This window comes from Rhinoderma darwinii, chromosome 1, assembly GCF_050947455.1.
Source record: "Rhinoderma darwinii isolate aRhiDar2 chromosome 1, aRhiDar2.hap1, whole genome shotgun sequence".
Classification (NCBI taxonomy): Eukaryota; Metazoa; Chordata; class Amphibia; order Anura; family Rhinodermatidae; genus Rhinoderma; species Rhinoderma darwinii.
Window position 1 is genome coordinate 380,613,722 of NC_134687.1, and position 19,310 is coordinate 380,633,031.

The 19,310-nt window shown below is 44.1% G+C and overlaps 1 protein-coding gene across 6 annotated transcripts in view; it reads right to left on the minus strand.

Annotated features, from left to right (window-relative positions):
• Positions 1-19,310, minus strand: part of PRUNE2 (prune homolog 2 with BCH domain) — a 444,626-nt gene that overhangs the window by 339,924 nt on the left and 85,392 nt on the right. For all 6 annotated transcript variants that reach the window (XM_075828260.1, XM_075828248.1, XM_075828238.1 and 3 more), the window contains exon 2: positions 2,592-2,696. In XM_075828260.1, the coding sequence (XP_075684375.1) occupies positions 2,592-2,696 (105 nt within the window). The remainder of the gene's footprint in view (positions 1-2,591; positions 2,697-19,310) is intronic.

The window sequence follows — 19,310 nt, forward strand, 5'->3', positions numbered from 1 at the left end:
TTTTCGGCCGTTTTTCGGGCCGTAAACGGCAAAAAACGCCCGAAAAATCGGACAAAAAATCAGAGCGTTTTTCATGGTGTTTTTTTACGCGTAAAAAACGGCCGCGAAAAAGAAGTGCAGGACACTTCTTGGGACGTTTTTGGAGCCGTTTTCCATAGACTCTATTGAAAAAAGCTCCAAAAACGGCCGTAAAAAACGCAGCGAAAATCGCGAGTGGTACAAAAAACGTCTGAAATTCAGGAGTTGTTTTCTCTTGAAAACAGCTCCGTATTTTGAGACGTTTTTGACTCTGCGTGTGAACATACCCTAAGGGTATGTTCACACGGCCTATTTACAGACGTAATTCAGGCGTTTTACGCTGCGTTTTTTTAGCTATTTTCAAGTCTATTTTCAAGTCTATTTGGAGTCTATGGAAAACGGCTCCAAAAACGTCCCAAGAAGTGTCCTGCACTTCTTTTTCACGGCCGTTTTTTACGAGTAAAAAAACGCAGCGAAAAATGCTCCGTTCTGCTTCCGATTTTTCAGCCGTTTTTCTGGCGTTTACGGCCTGAAAAATGGTCGAAAATAGGGCGTGTGAACATACCCGTTCTCTGTAAACTAAACAACCTGCACTACAGGCTGATACATTTACCTACACTGAAATAATGTAGCGAACTGTAAGAACAGGAGAGGAATAGCTTACAAAGAACCAGTGGCTATTATTATTTAAAGCACCTGCTCGCTATCCTTCATCAGCGTTTCTGACCTGGCTGTGTCCATTTGTAAGTATGGCCTTTTTTGGTGTTTTTGTATATATGTCCTCTTGGTTTTATCTGTTTTGTTTGTGCATAAAGAACCAGTTCATACAGAGTTTTTATTGACGCTGATTTTGACGCGGAACTCGCGTCGGAATAAGCACCAAAAGACGTTCAAAACTGCCTCCCATTGATTTCAAAGGGAGGCGGAGGCGTTTTTTTTCCCGCGGTGGCTTTTATGGGTAAAAAAAAGTTGCATTCTCTTTCTTGCCACAGTTACGCCTCTGACATTTAAATTAATGGGACGCAGAGAAAGCGTTTGTCGCAGCATTTTTTTGCCCGCAACGGTCAATGGGTGTGAGCAAAAAATGCAGCGAAAATTGCGGAAGGAAATTGCCGGTAGGTCAAAATTTGCCTCAAAATTCCTGCCTGCAAAGAAAAACTCAGTGTGAACTGAGCCAAAGGATTGAATAGACTGGATACAATTGGAGAAAGCTCTCGGTTGTTAGAAGTATAGAGATATGTATATATAGTATACAGAGATATGTATATAGCTATGTAATAATCTATATAGTGGTATAACTATATAGATTTTCAGTCTCTGAATATAAACAAGAATGTTCCTATATACTGACAAAAATCTTCAAATGGTGAGAAAGTGAAAAACGAAGTATACTAGAAAGTTGCGTAACTTTTACATTTACGAGGATTAAATGTATTTTCATGTAACTGGAAAACCACTTTAAAGATGTAGTTTAATTGGATTATCCCTATGAGTGCTGATACTTTGCTGTCAAAATTTCGTGCAGACGAGCGTTCATAGAAGGCTCGTTCCCGATAATTGCCCTGTGTAAACAGGGCAGCGATCAGCAGATAAACGAGCAAACGCTCATTCATCTGCTGATCCGTATCGTTTTAAAAAAGTGAAATATTATCGTTGATGGTACCACATCTCCCTGTGTAAACAGCAGATGCGCTGCCGACATGATAATAATGTATGGGGATGAGCGATCGGAGTAATGAGCGCTCGTCCCCATCCATAGCTCCGTGTGACAGGTGCAAACAAACGCTGATCAACGATGTCTCGTTGATCGGCGCTCGTTGCACCGGCCTGTGTAATAGGTCCTTTAGTTACATAGTTCGTTTTTTTCTTAGTTGTCACAAGAATCTTGTGTAGCTACCCAATGAAAGCAGTGAAATTCTCTATGAAAGGTGTGAGCTCTTGTTAACATATAGAATAAGGCCTAAGTTGTGTGCAAGCGTTACACTAAGTGCCCCCAAGATGTTTGAGTAGCTCTTTAGCAATATTTTGATATTTTGCTCCCTACTCTATATAACGTTGTGCCCTGTCTGCATTTTGCTAGGAATTATTATTTATTTTTCTTTTTTTTTATTAAATTAGTTTTGAAACCTACAGATGAGCCAGTTAGTGTGTCCTTTCCAGTGATATATGTATGTGCTATGCGACAAGATGACCATATCATGTTCTACTATTGTCTATTAAAAAAAAGAAAGAATAATTCTGTGGAAATAAGAGCGCCAAAACTGGAGCAATAGTGCTGGCAGGGCTACAGAGCATGTGCCCCCTTTACCCATGATAATAATGATAATCTGGCATCTCCTCAACTTTATTGAACATTTTTAGAAAAAATACAATTGTTTGTAGTAATATGTAATTTGCAGTGTCTGACAGGTGTCATAATTCAGAATTTCAGCATGGTAGTGGTTTCTATACTGACGTCAACAAGCAAAATCTATGCCAGTGCAAAGGTAAAAGATGTATGCTGTTACTTTCTGCATATGTTTGTTGTAGCTATCCACTTATATAAACATATGTTATATAAAAGCTGTACTTACTTTGTCCAAATAGTAAGCATATGCTAATGTGGAAATGATAGAGTCCAAATCACAGCTTTTATTTCCAATGACGGTATGAACCTTTTCCAAATGTTTGCCACGGTCCTGAAAAACATTTAAAGACTCCATTAACAAACATGCAGAATATAGAGATTTAGCAGGTCCGTGCATTATGCAAGACTACATAATATCCGTAGTCCTATTCGAGGAGATCTATAAAACAGTGTAAATTAGGATTAAAATATAAACACTGTATGTGGGTAAGACAAAAGGTAAAGTAAACTGAATTCATATTATTCATGTCTTGATGTAGCACAGACTCTTATGTCCACTTGCTAATTTCCCAGCGGATATAATCTATGGTGTATGATTAGAAGTCATCATGGTTAATGCTTAGCCATTCCAGACTTCTGCTACCAGTTCAACACGAGACAGAAGCTTTGGCTTTCTCCTTTTTGGACTACCAATGGAGCCCGACACTCATAAAATTCACGTTTTTGTCAAGCCTAGTCTAAATGGCCTACACCCTGACACTGTACATTTTTAAAATTCATTGGCCGGGTTCCCACAGGTCGGATACGCTGCATAAAACTACGCAGTGTATCCGACCTGGAACCTGCAGTACATTCCCTCTGAAAAACCGCACTACATTGTGGTGTCGTTTTTTCGGGCGGAATTTCCACTGCTGAAAGCAGCGGTAGAAAAAAAACACGTTCATGCTTACCCCGGCCGCTGTCATGGTGACGCGTCCCTGCTTTGCCGTCCGGTCCAGGCTCCCTGGATGACACTGCAGCCCATGTGACCGCTGCAACCTGTGATTGGCTGCAGCATTCACATAGGATAAAAAGTCATCCATGGGGGCCGGACTAGAGGAAGAATCAGGGAGTTCTGGATAAGTATGTATATATATATATATATATATTTTTTTCTGAGTTGCAATTTTTGTGGCGAAATCTCTGCGATTCTGCTGCAAAAGTCACAAAACTTGGCTATTAGTTGCGGGTTTTGCATTCCCATTAAATTCAATGGGGAAAACTTGCAACAGAAAAGAAAAGAAAACTAAGCACAAATTGACATGCTGCGCATTTAAATTCCACACTTTAGGTCAATTTCTTAAAGTTTTCGCTGCGTTTTTTTTCCACAGCGTGGGCATGGGATTTTGGACATCTCATCCACTTTGCTGCTACTGTAAATGCTGCTGAATTTTCATACAGAATTCCGTTACGGAAATTCTGCAGTGTTAACACTGCTTGGGAACCATGCCATACAGTAAATTCAGCCTTTCTTGTGCTGAACCACATTGATCATTAACCTGTTGCGGACCAGCTCTACAATAGTACGGCATGCGCCGCTTATTGAAGCAGACCCTACTATTGCGGAGCAGGAATAAACCATCACTATGTAAATCACATAGTGAAAACACAGTGACGGCAGCTGTCATTGACAGCCGACCGCTTCTGTTGGGGACCAATCAGCATACCCACATGCCGGCGATTGCTGTGATTGGTCAGTCTTTAGAGACTGACCAATCACAGCCCTTTATGACGTTCTAAGCAGGCGAAAGCCCTTGTCACCGTCTCCGATCTTCTCATTTCTGTGAGATCTGTGAGATCAGAGAGACAGTGCCGCAACTGCCATGAGGCGAGTTGAGCCGACAGCCCCAGGCGGCGCCACCTACCCGAAAATGGGGGGGGGCATTTTCAGAGCCAGGGACAGACTGGATCGGGGGGAGGGGGCATGCAGACTTAGAAGACGTGCCGCATGATGGGCACGTGTGTAACACTCCTCCTCCTCCTCTCTGATGCTGTATGCATCGTGCGCCGCCAGAGAGGAGCAGGTCTGCAGGAGAAGCGGTTGAGCCAAGAGGAGAAGTGATGAGACGCACGAGGTACGTTTCTGCCTTAACTCGGTCTGCCGGGAGTAAACTGCAAGGTGGGTCTGGGCGTTTTACTGACAGCCAAAGTATCTATGGGGCTGGAATAATCCACCCCATTGAGCCCTCACATCACTATAATGGTAGGATAGGGGGGGGGTCTGAGCGTCTGACTTACTGCAGAGTGCTCCATAAGGGGGGATTCTGCCCCCCCTTTAGAGCAGTCAGTCAGATGCTCAGACCCTCCTAACCTTGCAGTATAGTAACTAGTCAGGGCTCTATGGGGGGATAATTCCCCCCTATAGAGCCCTCTGCTGTCAGTAAAACGCTCAGACCCCCCCCCCCCTTGCAGTATACTCCCGGCCCCCCTTTTAAATTAGTGGGGGCAGGATGCTAAGTGCAGTATAGCTCCCCCACAGCAGTCAGAGTCAGTACCTTCAGTGTGATTGGTGCAACTTTCTAATTACTTTTATTAAAAATTATTTTTACTTTCTGAGATACAGCTGCTTTGTATCCTGTATACAGAGCAGCTGTATATAGCGCTGAATCCTGTATGCGTCAGGTCAGCGGGTCCTGCAGGATCGAGCTGTTACCGATCACATCTAAGTTCACAACTTAGATGCGATCGATAATATGCGACTTAATGTATTCAGGTCTCAGCGCTATATACAGCTGCTCTGTATACAGGATACAAAGCAGCTGTATCTCAGAAAGTAACAATAATTTTCAATAAAAAGTAATTAAAACTTGCACCAATCACATTGATAGATATCTTTTTATATATATATATATATATATATATATATATAAAATAAATTTTTAAAGGTGTAGATAGCCTTTAAACTGTAACTAAACTTTTATCATGTCATACTGACATGTCAGAAGTTTTCATTGGTGGGGGACCGAGCACCGATCGCTAAAACAAAACAGCAGAAGTGCTCGGATGAGCGCTGCGCCGCTTCATTTATGATCGACTTTCAGCCGAGTGAGCGGAATACGGAATCACAGACTTTCTATTGAGCCTGTACACTGCTCCAAGGAAAGCCAAACAGAAGCGAAGCAGCACATCGCTTACCCGAGCACTTCTGCTGCTTCATTTTAGCGTCTAGTGGGGGGGGGTCACAGTGCTCGGACCCCACTGATCAAAACTTCCGACATGTCAAAAGTTTTTTAAAAAGTTGTTACACTTTAAAGAGAACCTTTCACTTGCCCATAGATGTGCATTTGAATGCAGCATGTAATAAGCAGGGCTGCACAAACTCTGGGGCACTTAAAAAAAAAAATTCTACCCTCCTTCGTTATTTAGATATCGGTGCCGTAATATTTGCCGTCCCATATGTAAATAACCCCCTGAACTGTCAATGGGCGGTAATTGGCAAGGGGGCATGTAACATCGCTGTGACACCGTCCAATCAGCTACGGACAGTGTCAACAGCAAGAGCTCGAGAGAGGAGAGCGGGTGTGCGCGTGCACGCTCTCACTCCTCAGCTCTCGGCAGGCAAGTACAAGACTGTGTGAACTCTCCTTGTCTGCCGAGAGCTAAAGAGTGAGAGCGTGCGCGCGCACAGCTCTGATAACATGGAACAGAAGAAGAGTTCACACTCCTCTCCTCTTCTGTTCCGTAGTGGTGGCCGAGATGCGCGCACACGCTCTCCTCTCTCCAGCTCTTTCTGTGACACTGTCTGTAGCAGATTGGACAGTGTCACTGCGATGTTACACGCCCCCTTGCCAATTACCTCCGCATTGACAGTTCAGGGGGTTATTTAAATATCGGTCGCCAAATATTACGGCACCGATATCTGAATAGCGAAGGAGGCTAGGAAAAAAATGTAAAGTGCCCCAGAGTTTGTGCAGCCCTGCCCATTACATGCAGCACTCAGCTGCACGTGTAAGGGGAGGTGAAAGGTTCTCTTTAAAGGAAAGGTGTTATTTTTTCATTTTTTTTTATTTTATATGTTTTACTTTATGGGCCTATTTTTTCTAATTATTTTAATATGTTCCCTAAAGTAACTATTTATTCATATGTTTGTAATTCTCTGTGGGCAGCTATCTTTATTTTTATTTTTCATACTGCTAATTTTTGTTTTGCAGTATCCACTGGACCATTTGGACTACGTCGTAGATTCGTTGGACTACTCATTTAAGCTTTTTTAATTTTTTTTAATAAAATGGTTAAAGTGGATTGTGTGGAAGAGTTGTTATTTCAATAAAATACATTTTTGTCTGTTTTTTAATACTTCATTACCACCTTAGTAATGGCAGCTGTCTGATTCAGAGCATCCATTACTAAGAAGGGGCTTAGTCTTAGCCAGTAATAAGGCTAGCACTAACCCCCTATTATTACCCCGGTACCCACCGCCACCAGGAGTACCGGGAAGAGCTGGGTACGATCCAGGACCCGACCATCGGAAGTGAAGGGCGGGTACTGGGGTGGCCGCAGGCTGGTAATATCAGGCTGGGAATGGCCAAAAACCGTGGCCCTTCCCACCCTGGTAATGCTAGGCTGCTGCTGCTTTATTGTATCCGGCTGGTTATGAAAAATGGAGGTGATATTACATAATTTTTTTTTCAACTATTTATTTTTTTTAAATTACGTGGGGTTCCCGCTATTTTTCATAACACCCAAATACAATAAAGCAGCAGCAGCCTATCATTACCAGGGTGGGAAGGGCCACGGTTTTTGTCCCTTCCCGTCCCGATATTCCCAGCCTGCGGCTGCCCTGCTGCCTTACCGTCACTTCAGATGGTTGGGTACTGGATCGTACTCCCCTCGCAGCAGTGAGAACCGGGGTAATAATAGGGGTTAGTGATAGCCTTTTTACTGGCTAACACTAAGCCCCTTCTTAATAATGGACGCTCTCAATCAGACAGCAGCCATTACTAAGGCCATAATAAAGTATTAAAAAAACAGACACTAGAATTTTTTTTTTATTGAAATCTAAACTCCCCCATTCAACCCTCTTTCACCTTTTTTATTTTTAAAAAAAAAAAGTAGATCGAAGTAGTCCGATGAATCTACGACGTGTTCCAAACGGTCCAGCAGAACCTACTAAAAAAAAAAAGTTAGCAGTATAAAAATTTAAAAGACTTAAATTTGCCACAATAGAAACTAGAGGTCAAGGAAAAATAATTCCCCTTCATGTAACTCTGCTTCCTGTCAACTGAAAAGTCATCTGCCAGAGGGAAAAAATGTTTCCCCATGGCTGAGTACAAGAAAGTCTAATTCCCTGGTCAGGCTTTCTTGTACTCCGCCATCAAGAAACATTTTTCCTCCTGGCGGATGATTTTTCCTTTGACAGGTAGCAGAGTTCTTCCGCAGCGGTGTTAAGAGGACAAACTCACCAATTGCTCAGTGCCCCCAGAATGGGCCGCTACTCTTGGGCCAGTGCTGTGTGCAAGCCCCGCAGACTAAAATTTACCAGCCAACATCTGGCCATTGGCTCCCTGCTCCGCCGTTTGCTCTTGTAGGCCACAGCCTGGCTTAGACCTGAGGCCTACAAGAGATCGGGAGCACGCTGATTACGTCAACTGCCTGGCACGATGACGTCACTGCATCATGCCGTCCACGCCGGGCCACTGAATTCAGTTAAAATTCATGTCTATTAGGTAATAAAAAGGGGGCATAAAAAAGTGGCATACAAAAGGGGGCATCCTTATTGTGGGGGCATAAAGCAGGCATTTTTACTGAGTGTAGGTGTAAAGAGGCAAAATTGCTGTGGGGGCATTATTACTGAGTGTGGAAGAAAAAGTGGCATTAGTACTGAATGGGGGCGTAAAAGGCCGCATTACTACTGAGTGGAGACATTATTTCTGTTGGGACATAAAGGGGATATTAGTACTGAGTGGGAATTCTATTATTGGGTGAGGGCCCTAAAAGTGGCTCTATCACTGAGTAAGGTATAAAGGGGACACTAACACTGTGTAGGGAAACAAAAGTACTTACTGTGTTGGGCCTTTGGGGGAACAAAAGGGTGTGTGTACTATTACTGTGTGGGGCACCTAGTATAGTATGTATAGGAATTTTATGTAAAGGTAGGGAATAGTTAGGGAGTGCGCTAGAAAAGCAAGGAGCCAAAGATATCTGTGTCATATTCTGCAGGGATTAGAAAATCGTGTCCGGGAGAAGTTGTCATTTCGGTCTTGGCTAGATGAAGAAGAAAAGGTGAAAGTGAGCGACTTCAATCTGAGAAGACGTCACCTGTGAGTCACTCAATATAACTATACTGTAATCACTTATATGGTGTGCAGATTTCCTGTGTATAACTGGCATCTACCTTTATATGGTCACTGTATGGTGGTAATATTGGTCTATATATAGTGTGTTTTATTCACTAACAGTATCGTGTTTTTTTCTGTTGTAGTAATATCTGATCTTGGTTTTTTTCAGTATCAATATGGGGGTATTATTCAGTCACTATATGGTTATGGTGTGGCGGTATTATTCAGTAACAGTATGTGGGTATTATTGAGTCACTATGTGGTTATGGAGTAGCGGTATTATTCAGTAACTGTATGGGGGTATTATTCAGTCACTATGTAGTTATGGTGCGGCGGTATTATTCAGTAACAGTATGGGGGTATTATTCAGTCACTATGTGGTTATGGAGTAGCGGTATTATTCAGTAACAGTATTTGGAATATTATTCAGTCACTATGTGGTAGTAATATGTTCTCATGGAGTGGAGGTATTATTCATTAACACTGGTGGTATTATTCAGACACTATGTGGTGGTAATATGCAGTCATGGTGTGGAAGTATTATTAAGCCACTATGTGGTTATGGTGTGGGGGTATTATTCAGTAACAGTATGGGGTATTATTGGTAATGTTGGTCTTACAATCTATGTAAATTACTGTGGTGTGGGCTGTGGGGAAGTGTGAGTGTGGCAGCAGATGATCAGGCTAAGAGACAGTCTGCAGAGTGGCATGTGATGTACTTTGACATGTAGGTGATACTTACGTGTGGGATGTGGGCCCATAACTTGTGTACAGCCCAGGGCCTAAGATCATATTAATCCACCACTGGCATCAAGCCAGCACAGGCAGACCACAACAATACAGCAGGTGGAGCAAAGAAACCAGCCCAGGCTGGCCGCTTCAAAACAGCGCTAAGATCAGTCCTGGACTGGCCTGAATGTAATTGCAGAGAGTGACGCCGCAAATGAGACTGGCTGCCGGGGAAAGATGTGGGGCTGTGCAGTGCAGACTGTACTATTTGCACTGCACTTATTGGTAGTAAGAAGAATTATTTAAATCTTTTCTATACTTCAAACAGCACTTTAACAAATAAACTTCAAATGTTTTCCTATTTAAAAAATGTATATATTGCATGTTTGATGTGTAAAGCTAGTAATGAGGAAACTCTGATAGATTTGGGGGGGGGGGGGCGCCTTTTTATAGTTCGCCTCAGGCAGCAGAGGGGCTAGGTTCACCCCTGCAGAGAGATATAGAAAAAGTAAAAAAAAGCAGTCTAAATAGCCTATCAGCCCTCTATAGTGCCCATCAGCCCTCTATAGTGCTTATCATTATATATATCAGTCTTCTTTAGAGCCCATCAGTATATCCAGTATATACAGCCCCCTTTAGGCCCCACCAGCCCTCTTTGGTGTCCACCCTTTATTGCCCAACAACACTAGTCCAACCTCACCCACTACTCCCATATTTTTGAGTAGTAGTTTTGTGTGGGGAGGGGGGTTTTGTTTTATCTTCATAAAAAAGTTTTCGTAATTTAGCTTAGTTTAATAATTTGGCAGTAATTTGGTGTGCTACTTTTACTCGTCACAGTTACGTTGTCGGGGTTCTGCTTTTGTCTTCATAAAAAAAAAGACAATACTAATTCAGGAATTTACTTTTGCACGTCAGGGTTAGTGCAGTTAGCATTGTTATACTGTATACCCAGAATGTCTCGTCTATTTTGCATGGAGAGGACATATGCTATTTTATGTCCTGATACTGAAAGCGCTATTGAGGATGAATCAGAGTTTTTGTTACCCTCCTCAACTGATGAGGAACCCCCTCAGAATTGAAGCAGGGATAGTGATCCGAAAGAGCCCAGCACAAGTGACCCCAGCGCAAGTGACCCCAGTGCAAGTGACCCCATATAGCTACCGACTACCTCCTACACCCCTAAAATACTTGAGTTCTGGTCCTAGAATGAAATAAATACAACTGGCTTTCAGGAAATTGATTTTAAATTGTTTTTAAATTTCAGATACTTTAACCACTTCCTGACCAGAAGCTTTACCCCCCTTCCTGACCAAGCCCATTTTTAAGTTTTAGCCATGTGCCAATTTAAAAGCAAATTGAAGTCCTATTATTTTTCCAACCTACATGTATTTGGTCTTGTTTTTCTCAGAACATATTGTGTAAAAAAAGAATAGATATATTTAACTTTTTTTTAAAATATGGAAGGAAAAATGGAAAAAAAAGTTGAAAAAAATGTTAATGTGTAATTTAAGGTGATGTTTTTTTACATCTGGTGCATGCCACTGAGTAAACACACCTGAATACATATTTGGCAACTTCTGCCGACTTCATCGATACCAAATATGTGTGCATTTCTTACACGTTGGGCGCAAGGTGGCGCTTACAATGAATGGTGCGCAAACTGGCTTTTAGAGAAAAAAAATTCAAAGCTGGTTCGCTGACACCATACGACCATTACAGATGTTGTGGAGTTTCCAGTCCACAAAAACTGATGGCCTATCCTCATCCAATATCTGATCGGTCAGGGTCCGACACCCGGCACCCCCGTCGATTGGCTGTTTGGAAGGGGCCACAGTGCTCGTACAAGCGCTGCTTCCCCTCCATTTCCTTTACTGCTCACACTGTGAATCGCGGTCACACTTGTAGTAGCGGTTCACAGTTTTATAACCTTCTCCCATTCAAGTGTATACTGTAAGGCTGGGTTCACACAACCTATTTTCAGACGTAATGGAGGCGTTTTACGCCTCGAATTACGTCTGAAAAAACGGCTCCAATACGTCGGCAAACATCTGCCCATTACTTTCAATGGGCTTTACGATGTACTGTGCCGACGACCTGTCATTTCAAAAGACGGCGCATAAAATTACCACCTCGTCAAAAGAAGTGCAGGACACTTCTTGGGACGTAATTGGAGCCGTTTTTCATTGACTCCAATGAAGAACAGCTCCAAATTACGTCCGTAAAAGACGCCCCGCAAAACGCGAGTACATGCAATTACGTCTGAAATCCAGGAGCTGTTTCCTCCTGAAAACAGCTCCGTAATTTCAGACGTAATTGCAGTTATCGTGTGCACATACCCTAATACTGTGAACCGCCGCTACAAGTGTGTCCGCGATTCACAATGTGAGCAGTAAAGGAAATTAAGGGGAAGCGACGATCATACAAGCCCCTTCAAAACAGCAGATCGGCGGGGCTGCGGGGAGACAGGCCACCACCAATCAGATATTGATAGCTTATCCTGAGAATAGGCCATGAATTTTTGTGGACTGGAAAACCCCTTTGACACCCCAAAAATTATTATTTTATGGAAAGTAGACCCCAAGGTATTAATTTAACGACATATCAAAGATTTGAAAATCTGCAGTGTAAAATGTCTGCAGCATGCAGATGAGTTTTTTTAAAATCTCATCTACTTGCCTTGTACTGTAATCCGCTGCAGACTTTGCCGCAGGTAAAATTTGCAATGAATCCGCCACATCTAAATTCACCCTAAGGTCCAGTTCACACAGTTTTTTGGCGCTGATTTTGACGTGGAAACCGTGTCGGAATCAGCGCCAATATACAGCCAAAATTGTTGTTTTTTCCCGGGCGGCTGGGAGGCAGAAAAAGCCTTTTACGCCGGCAGTCCTCAATGGCCTCGGGCGAAAAACACGGCAAAAAAGTGCAGAAGGAAATTCCTGCAGGAATTTTGAGGCAGATTTTTTTTCTGCCTGCAAAATACTCCGTGTGAGTTACATGGTGACTTTGGTCACGACATAGGTCGTCCGACCAAAGATCGCTATGTCCCATAGCCTACACCGCAAGTCAATGTGGTTGCGTTGCGACCTGCAAGTAACTGCGACACTGGATTTCTTAGAACTGTCATGTCGTGGCAACTTGCGCGTTGCGACACAACCACATTGACTTTTATTACATGCAATGTAGGCTACGGGACATAGCGATCTTTTGCCAGTCGACCTGTGTGAGTGCATGGCCAAAGTTGCCGTGCAGCAGATAGACAAATTTGTTTTTAGAGAAAAATTTTATTGAAAAAAAAAAAGTGTGTGTGTTTTGTTTTGTTTTTTTACAGTCTGCCAGAGAGGGAGAAGATGCAACTGGTGACCATTGTGACAGGCTGTCACAGCGATCACCTGAAGCTCGGTGATACAGATGCTTCTAGACAGTTGTATCATGGAGCTCCTTACCGTCGACACGCATGTGATCGCTGTGACAGGCTGTCATAACGTTCACATAGCTGAGCTCCTTACCGTCGGCATGAAAGCACTGCTGGGAGGAGCAATGTGATCGCTGTGACATGCTGTCACAGCGATCACATGACCGGAGACCACACTGAGTGGTCTCCGGGTGAAAGCTCTGTGATATCAGCTGCCTCTAGAACGCTGTATCACAGAGCTCCTCACAGTCGGCGCGTAAGCGCTGCTGTTCGGAGCAATGTGATCGTCACAATGATCAAATGACCGGAGACCAGGCTGAGTGGTCTTCGGTTAAAGTTCCATGATACAGCTGTCTAGAGACAGCTGTATCATGGAGCTAAATGCCGCTGGGGAGCGTCAAACCTGCTAACTCTGCACGACGTTGTGGAACGGCCCTGCAGAGTTAATTGCGCACCGCCCGGACATTTATAGTCTATGGGCAGTCCGCAAGTGGTTAATTAACCTCATGGCTACGCAAACAAATTTGTATGCACAACAGTTCTTAACCTGGCATCCAACCAATCCAAATGAAATTGCAACCTCTGCGGGCTTTTAATCAACATGGGCATTATAAGAACACTAACCATAAAATCATATTGGTCCACAGATATGTTGTATGATACACCTATATTCCGTGCTGTGATGCCTCGAAAAAGTTTTGAGGCCCATTTAAAGTTTTTACATTTTGATGACAATGAGCAATGACCACCCCCGGATCATCCAAATATTGATAGGTTGTTCAAGATTAGGCCCCCATCACACATTTTTATTTGTTTTTTTCAGAAGTTTGTCTATGAAAAAAACATAGCCATTGACAAATCATTAGTCCATTTTAAGGGAAGGCTTCATTTCCGTCAATATTTGCCAAACCAGAGAGCCAGATATGGCATAAAAATATATAAACTGGCCGAGAGTCAGTATGGATACACACACTTATTTAGTGTGTACGAGGGGAAAGACACACAGATTAGTCCCCCAGAGTGCCCCCCCAGTTCTTGGCACAAGAGGTGAAATAGTGTGGGACCTGCTGCCAGTGGCGGATTAAGTAGACCATAGGACCTGGGCTGTTATCCAAACTTGGGCTCCACCGCCGCCCTATAACACTTCCTTTTTGTCCAGACATTAACAAATGGGTGTTACTACTCCCCTTGTCAAAAGGCTGTGTCCCCACATACTGACAGTCTCCAACCATCGCTGACAGTATCGCACCGTGTAGGGACACATTCTCCTGACAAGGGGAATAGTAACACTTATTTGTCTATCAGTCCTGGACTGCACAAAGACAAGGACAAGGATTTCCTATAATAAACATGTCAGTAGAGATGACAGATTGTATATAAATCTAGTGACTCACAGGTGACGACGTAGTTTTTTTCCTCTTTTCTTCTCCATCCAGTCCAGACTTCATGACGACTTTTCCCGGCCATGACCCATTTCTGCAGAATTTGTCTTTGCTTATAGGTGTGGAAATGTTGGAAAAGTGCGGAGCCAATCCTCACTTTTCCAACATTTCCACACCTATAAACAAAGATAATATTATCATGGTGCCACACACTGTGCCCCTAAATATAATAGCACCAAACACTGCGCCCCTGAATAAAATAGTACAAACACTGTGCCCCTAAATATTATAGCACAATAGACTGCGCCCCTGAATATAATTGTGTCAAACACTGTAGATAGCACCACACACAGCCCCCTGTAAATAGCGCTACACAGTCCTCCCCCTCTGTAAATAGTGTCACATAGCCCTCCCCCTCTTGTATATAGTGCTACACAGCAATCCCCCTTAGATATAGTGATACACAGCGCTCCCTTCTATATAGTGCTATACCACAATCCCCCCTTGTATATAGTGCTACACAGCGTCTCCCCCCTTGGACCTGCAGCTCTTGTAATTGCTCAGTATAATGTCCCCCATAGCTGCCCCCACAGTATATTGCCACCCATAGCTGCCCCCACAATATAATGCCCTTCATAGCTGCCTCTACACAGTATAATTTTCCCCTTAGCTGACCCTACACAGTATAATGCCTCCATAGCTGTGACACAGTATAATGCCCCATAGCTGTGACACAGTATAATGCCCCATAGCTGCGACACAGTATAATGCTCCATAGCTGTGACACAGTATAATGCCCCCATAGCTGTGACACAGTATAATGCCCCCATAGCTGTGCCACAGTATAATGCCTCCATAGCTGTGACACAGTATAATGTCCCCATAGCTGTGACACAGTATAATGCCCCCATAGCTGTGCCACAGTATAATGCCTCCATAGCTGTGCCACAGTATAATGCCTCCATAGCTGTGACACAGTTTAATGCCCCCATAGCTGTGCCACAGTATAATGCCTCCATAGCTGTGACACAGTACAAAGCCCCCATAGCTGCGACACAGTATAATGCCCCCATAGCTGTGCCACAGTATAATGCCCCCATAGCTGTGCCACAGTATAATGCCTCCATAGCTGTGCCACAGTATAATGCCTCCATAGCTGCTACACAGTATAATGCCCCCATAGCTGTGCCACAGTATAATGCCCCCATAGCTGTGCCACAGTATAATGCCTCCATAGCTGTGACACAGTATAATGCCTCCATAACTGCTACACAGTATAATGCCTCCATAGCTGTGCCACAGTATAATGCCTCCATAGCTGTGACACAGTATAATGCCTCCATAGCTGCTACACAGTATAATGCCTCCATAGCTGTGCCACAGTATAATGCCCCCATAGCTGTGCCACAGTATAATGCCCCATAGATGTGACGCAGTATAATGCCTCCATATGTGCGTACCTAATAAATAAAAAAACATAATTACCTATCCCGGTTCCCACGACGGTGGGGGATGCTTCTCCTCCTCTGCACTGTCACGTGAGTGACTCCGTGCAGACAGACGCGATGATGTCAATACATCGCGCCGGCCTGCACTGAGCCGCTCACATCAGAGTGAATGCTGGAGCGAGGCTCTAGCATTCAACCCAATTGCGGACGCAGATTCAGTTGGAAGCGGGACAGCGCAGCAGCTAGCAGCGCTGCATAGTTTTTTAAGATTGTGTGCGGTTCGGGCCCCCTGGTAGTCTCGGGCCCCGGGCGGCCGCCCGAACCGCCCATATTATAATCCGCCATTGCCTGCTGCATCCTCTGATGGATAAGAGGTACTACCTATACCTCGATAACTACCATACAAGTGTTCCGCTTTTTAAGTGCCTTGATGAAAGGAAAACACTGGCCTGTGGCACTGCTCGCAGGAATCTAAAAAATATTCCAAAGCCTTTCCTTGCTGAAAAACTGGCAGTTGGTGAAACCAGGGCACGATAAGATCAAATTGTGCTCCTGGTAAAATTCAGGGACAAAAGAAAGAGGTCCCCATGCTCTCCTCAATCCATGACAACACCACAAACCCAGTTTCAATGCGTGGAGCAAACACTACTATATGCATACAGGCCTACAACATGACCTAAGGTATGTTTGATGCCTTTGCTATCTATGACCTCCCACCACCAGTAACCCAATAAGGGACCACGACTTGAATTGGTGTAAAGGCCACAGCAGCCATTTATTAAAAACACAAAAATACTCAAATGCAATCAAATAGCATAACACATAATATAACAAACACTCCATAAATTAACATCTTGCTCTATTCTGCAACATTCCCCTGTTAAAGGATGCTTGAAGGCACTTCAGGCATTATATTTTCACTCCATCCTTTCCTTATCAGGTCTGGATCCTATTGCCCTACAGCCGTACTGCACCTGAACCGATGGCACCAACAATCTCCAAGACCTACCCTTCCTGGGGACCCTGCCCATCAGGAATGTATGAAACAAGCTGGGTAACCACTCCCCAGCTCCTATGATACTACCCAGGGTTAAATGCTCGAGTTCTTTTCCAACAATGCCATATGTTGTTCTCCTTCTTCCCATTACGTGACTTCAAAGACCCCTCCTCCTACCGCAAATGCTACTGTGACAATCTCAAACCCACCGTCTGCAACCTAAAAGAAGAAAAAGGGGGCGGGCGGGCGGGAAAAACTTTCTTCTGTTGTCCAGCGGGAAAGAGGGCTGCCTCTATCCCACCAGGGCTTATACACACCATACTCCTCCCTCCACTTAAGGATACACCCCTATGGCCAATCCCCTTTTCCTTAACCCCTCAAACCCCTTAAATTTAGCCTCCAACTTATAGCATTACCCAAACCACCTTGTCATGTGCTCTTTCATTACGTCTGCGCCTACATTATGTTGGGCTTACTAACATATGGGAGGGGTGGATTTGGGCGATCAATTAATGAAGCCATACTGTGCCATGCGAAAGACAAAAAACTGTCAGTGTACTTAATATAAATTTTGTACCGAAGTGCTGTCAATCGTTCTAGGCACCTGGAGTACCTTGAAAAAGTTATTAAAAATTTATTTTTAGAGACCAAGGGGAAGGAGCGAGAAGCAGGGCTTCAGGAAGTGAGGCGAGTAAAATTGTCCCGGGCCAGCACTTCCCAAGTGAAGTACCCCCAACAGTAAAAAAGAGCCATCCACAAAAACAATGTTGCGTGTGCTCAATGTTGCTTTCAGCTGCATCGCTGGGTCTCCTAAGTGACCCAACAATGCAGCACTAGCAGCCGGGGGCGTCACTAAGGCTGGGTTCACACACCCTATTTACGGACGTAATTCGGGCGTTTTAGCATTGAATTACGTCCGAAAATGCGGCTCAAAAGCGTTGGCAAACATCTGCCCATTCATTTGAATGGGTTTTACGATGTTCTGTGCCGACAGTCATTTTTTTTTACGCGCCGCTGTCAAAAGGCGGCGTGTAAAAAAGACGGCCGCGTCAAAGAAGTGCCTGTCACTTCTTCAGACGTAAATGGAGCCGTTTTCCATTGACTCCATAGAAAAACAGCTCCAATTACGTCCGTAATGGACGCAGCGAAAGACGCCTGCAAATGCCATTACGGCTGAAATTACGGTGCTGTTTTCTCCTGAAAACAGCACCGTAATTTCAGCCGTAATGGACGCTGCCGTGTGAACATACCCTCAGGGCTTAAAATGTCAGGGAAATAGCCCCAATACATATGTGTCCGCCCAAAAAAAAGTGTGTATATGAGACAGCATAGCATATCTATAGCACTACGACCCTATAAACTATGGATAGGATTAGATACAGTGGCTCAGCAGACAGTATCACACATGATAGGATTAGATACAGTGGCTCAGAAGGCAGTATCACACGATAGGATTAGATACAGTGGCCCAGCAGACAGTATCACACATGATAGGATTAGATACAGTGGCTCAGCAGACAGTACCACACATGATAGGATTAGATACAGTGGCTCAGCAGACAGTACCACACATGATAGGATTAGATACAGTGGCTCAGATGGCAGTATCACACATGATAGGATTAGATACAGTGGCTCAGCAGACAGTATCACACATGATCGGATTAGATATAGGGCCCAGCAGACAGTATCACACAAGATACAATTAGATACAGGGCCCAGCAGACAGTATCACACATGATTGGATTAGATACACAGCTCAGCAGACAGTATCACACATGATTGGATTAGATACAGGGCCCAGCTCGCTGACATTGCGTCTCCAGCGCTGGACCCAGGATAGGTAAGAATAATAATTTTGCTTCTTTATGTGTTACTGATTATTTTTGTGTGTTTGTGTTTTTTTTACAGGTTCGGTTGTTGGACTTCGGATTCGAGGACTTCAATGACGGCGTTTTTTTTATTCTCAATAAAATGGTTAATGAGGGTTGTGTTTTTTTATTTCAATAAAATATTTTTTCTATGTGCTTGTATCTTTTTAAACTTTATTATCACCGCCTTAGTAATGGCCGCTGGCTGATTGACAACCTCCATTACTAAGGCGAGGCTTAATGTTAGCCGCTGCAGAGGCTAACACTAACCCCCATTATTACCCCGGTACCCACCGCCACCAGGGGTACTGGGAAGAGCCAGGTACGAACCAGTACCCGACCATCTGTAGTGACGGGCAGGCACCGGGGTGGCCGCAGGCTGGTAGTATTAGGCTGGGGAAGGCCAAAAACAGTGGCCCTTCCCACCCTTGTAATGCTGCCTGCTGCTGCTGTGTTGTATCTGGCTGGTTATGAAAATTGGGGGGGACCCCACATCGTTCTTTCCAATTATAATTTTTTTTTAATTTTAAATGACGTGGGGTCCCCCCCATTTTTCATAACCAGCCAGATACAATAAAGCAGCAGCAGCCTAGCATCACCAGGGTAGGAAGGGCCACTGTTTTTGGCCTTTCCCCTCCTGATAATACCAGCCTGCGGCCACCCCAGTGGCCGACCATCACTACAGATGGTCAGGTACTGGATCGTACCCGGCTCTTCCCAGCACCCCTGGTGGCGGTGGGTACCGGGGTAATAAAGGGGGTTTTTGTTAGCCTCTGCATCGGCTAACAC